Source organism: Cervus elaphus, unplaced genomic scaffold (genome assembly GCF_910594005.1).
Source record: "Cervus elaphus unplaced genomic scaffold, mCerEla1.1, whole genome shotgun sequence".
Classification (NCBI taxonomy): Eukaryota; Metazoa; Chordata; class Mammalia; order Artiodactyla; family Cervidae; genus Cervus; species Cervus elaphus.
The window spans coordinates 223,952-225,367 of NW_025316746.1; the positions used below are offsets into that span (position 1 = coordinate 223,952).

At 45.1% G+C, this 1,416-nt stretch overlaps 1 protein-coding gene across 1 annotated transcript; it reads left to right on the plus strand.

Annotated features, from left to right (window-relative positions):
- The first annotated feature begins 312 nt into the window (after positions 1-312).
- LOC122691343 (histone H4) lies at positions 313-1,052 on the plus strand. Its single transcript, XM_043897952.1, has one exon. The coding sequence runs from the start codon at positions 352-354 to the stop codon at positions 661-663; it is 312 nt and encodes a 103-aa protein (XP_043753887.1). The 5' UTR covers positions 313-351; the 3' UTR covers positions 664-1,052.
- Positions 1,053-1,416: the final 364 nt, after the last annotated feature.

The window sequence follows — 1,416 nt, forward strand, 5'->3', positions numbered from 1 at the left end:
AAATAAACTAAAAGGGCATATTCTACAGCACAGATAATGTAGCCAATATTTTATAACTAAATGCAATCTGATTTATAAAAATATTGAATCGTTGTTGGTACACCTGAAATTAATATAAAATGTAAATATACTTCAAAAATAAATTAATAAACATGAAAGGAGAGGATCCATTAGAGGGCCCTGTGGAGGGTGGAGGAGGATAGGGAAACAGCAGAAACAGTTGAGTGGGCGGGGACAACTGGGACCGCTTCCCGCCCGCGCGCTTTCGGTTTTCAGTCAGGTCCGCTGCTCTTCTATATCTGGGGTAAAAGCAGCCCTTTCTGTCTGTAAGGTTTTCTGACCAGCTTAGTCATGTCTGGAAGAGGCAAGGGCGGCAAAGGCTTAGGCAAGGGTGGCGCCAAGCGTCATCGCAAAGTCCTGAGAGATAACATCCAAGGTATTACCAAGCCCGCCATTCGGCGCCTAGCTCGGCGTGGGGGAGTCAAACGCATTTCCGGCCTCATTTACGAGGAGACCCGAGGCGTGTTGAAGGTGTTTCTGGAGAACGTTATTCGGGACGCCGTCACCTACACGGAGCACGCCAAGCGCAAGACGGTCACTGCCATGGACGTGGTCTACGCGCTAAAGCGGCAGGGACGCACCCTGTATGGCTTCGGAGGTTGAGCTGCTGCCCCTGTGCTATGTGTGACAATCTCAAAGGCCCTTTTTAGGGCCAACCACACGGTCATCTGAAGAGCTGAATACTTAAAATATAGGTAACTTTGTATTTGACTAGAGTGGAGTCAGAAGTAGTGAATCCAAAAACTGCCAACGCTCGGAAGACAAGTCATTTACCAAAAGCTGCTCTTCACTTGTCTGCTTCGACTTGTTTGTTTTGGGGCTCGCTATCAATTGTAATCGTTGGACCAGGCTGTGGAAAGTAGTTTGTGTGGGCTTCACTGCCCAGCTATGGTGATCACACTGGGTGGTGGTAATTGCCATTACAATCTTCTCACCTGGGAAGGTGCAAAAGCACTAGCAAAGAAATAAATCCAGTAACCGGCCATTCAAAAATGAAACAAATATGGGGTTGTTAGGTGAGAGGTGGGTTTATTGAATTTTAAATATTCGGAGATTATCTGGCCAGTATATGGAAGGTATTTTGGTGTCCTGTGTTTATGCTAGAGGGGCCTCACAGCCGCTGAGAGCAGTGTGTGTGTACAACATTCAAGGGAGAATTTAAAGATTTAAGAGGTGTTTTTCGGTGATAATATTACAAAGATACAAATGCAGAAACAACTACGAATTTTCAATAAAAGCTGAGCAGACTATAGAACTTTAATGTGAAAGCATGTCTTCAAGAAACAAAGTTCTGGTATGTGATTTTTCCATTAAGGCCTGTTGCAGCTTACAGTAGGAGACTGTCAGAAACATACC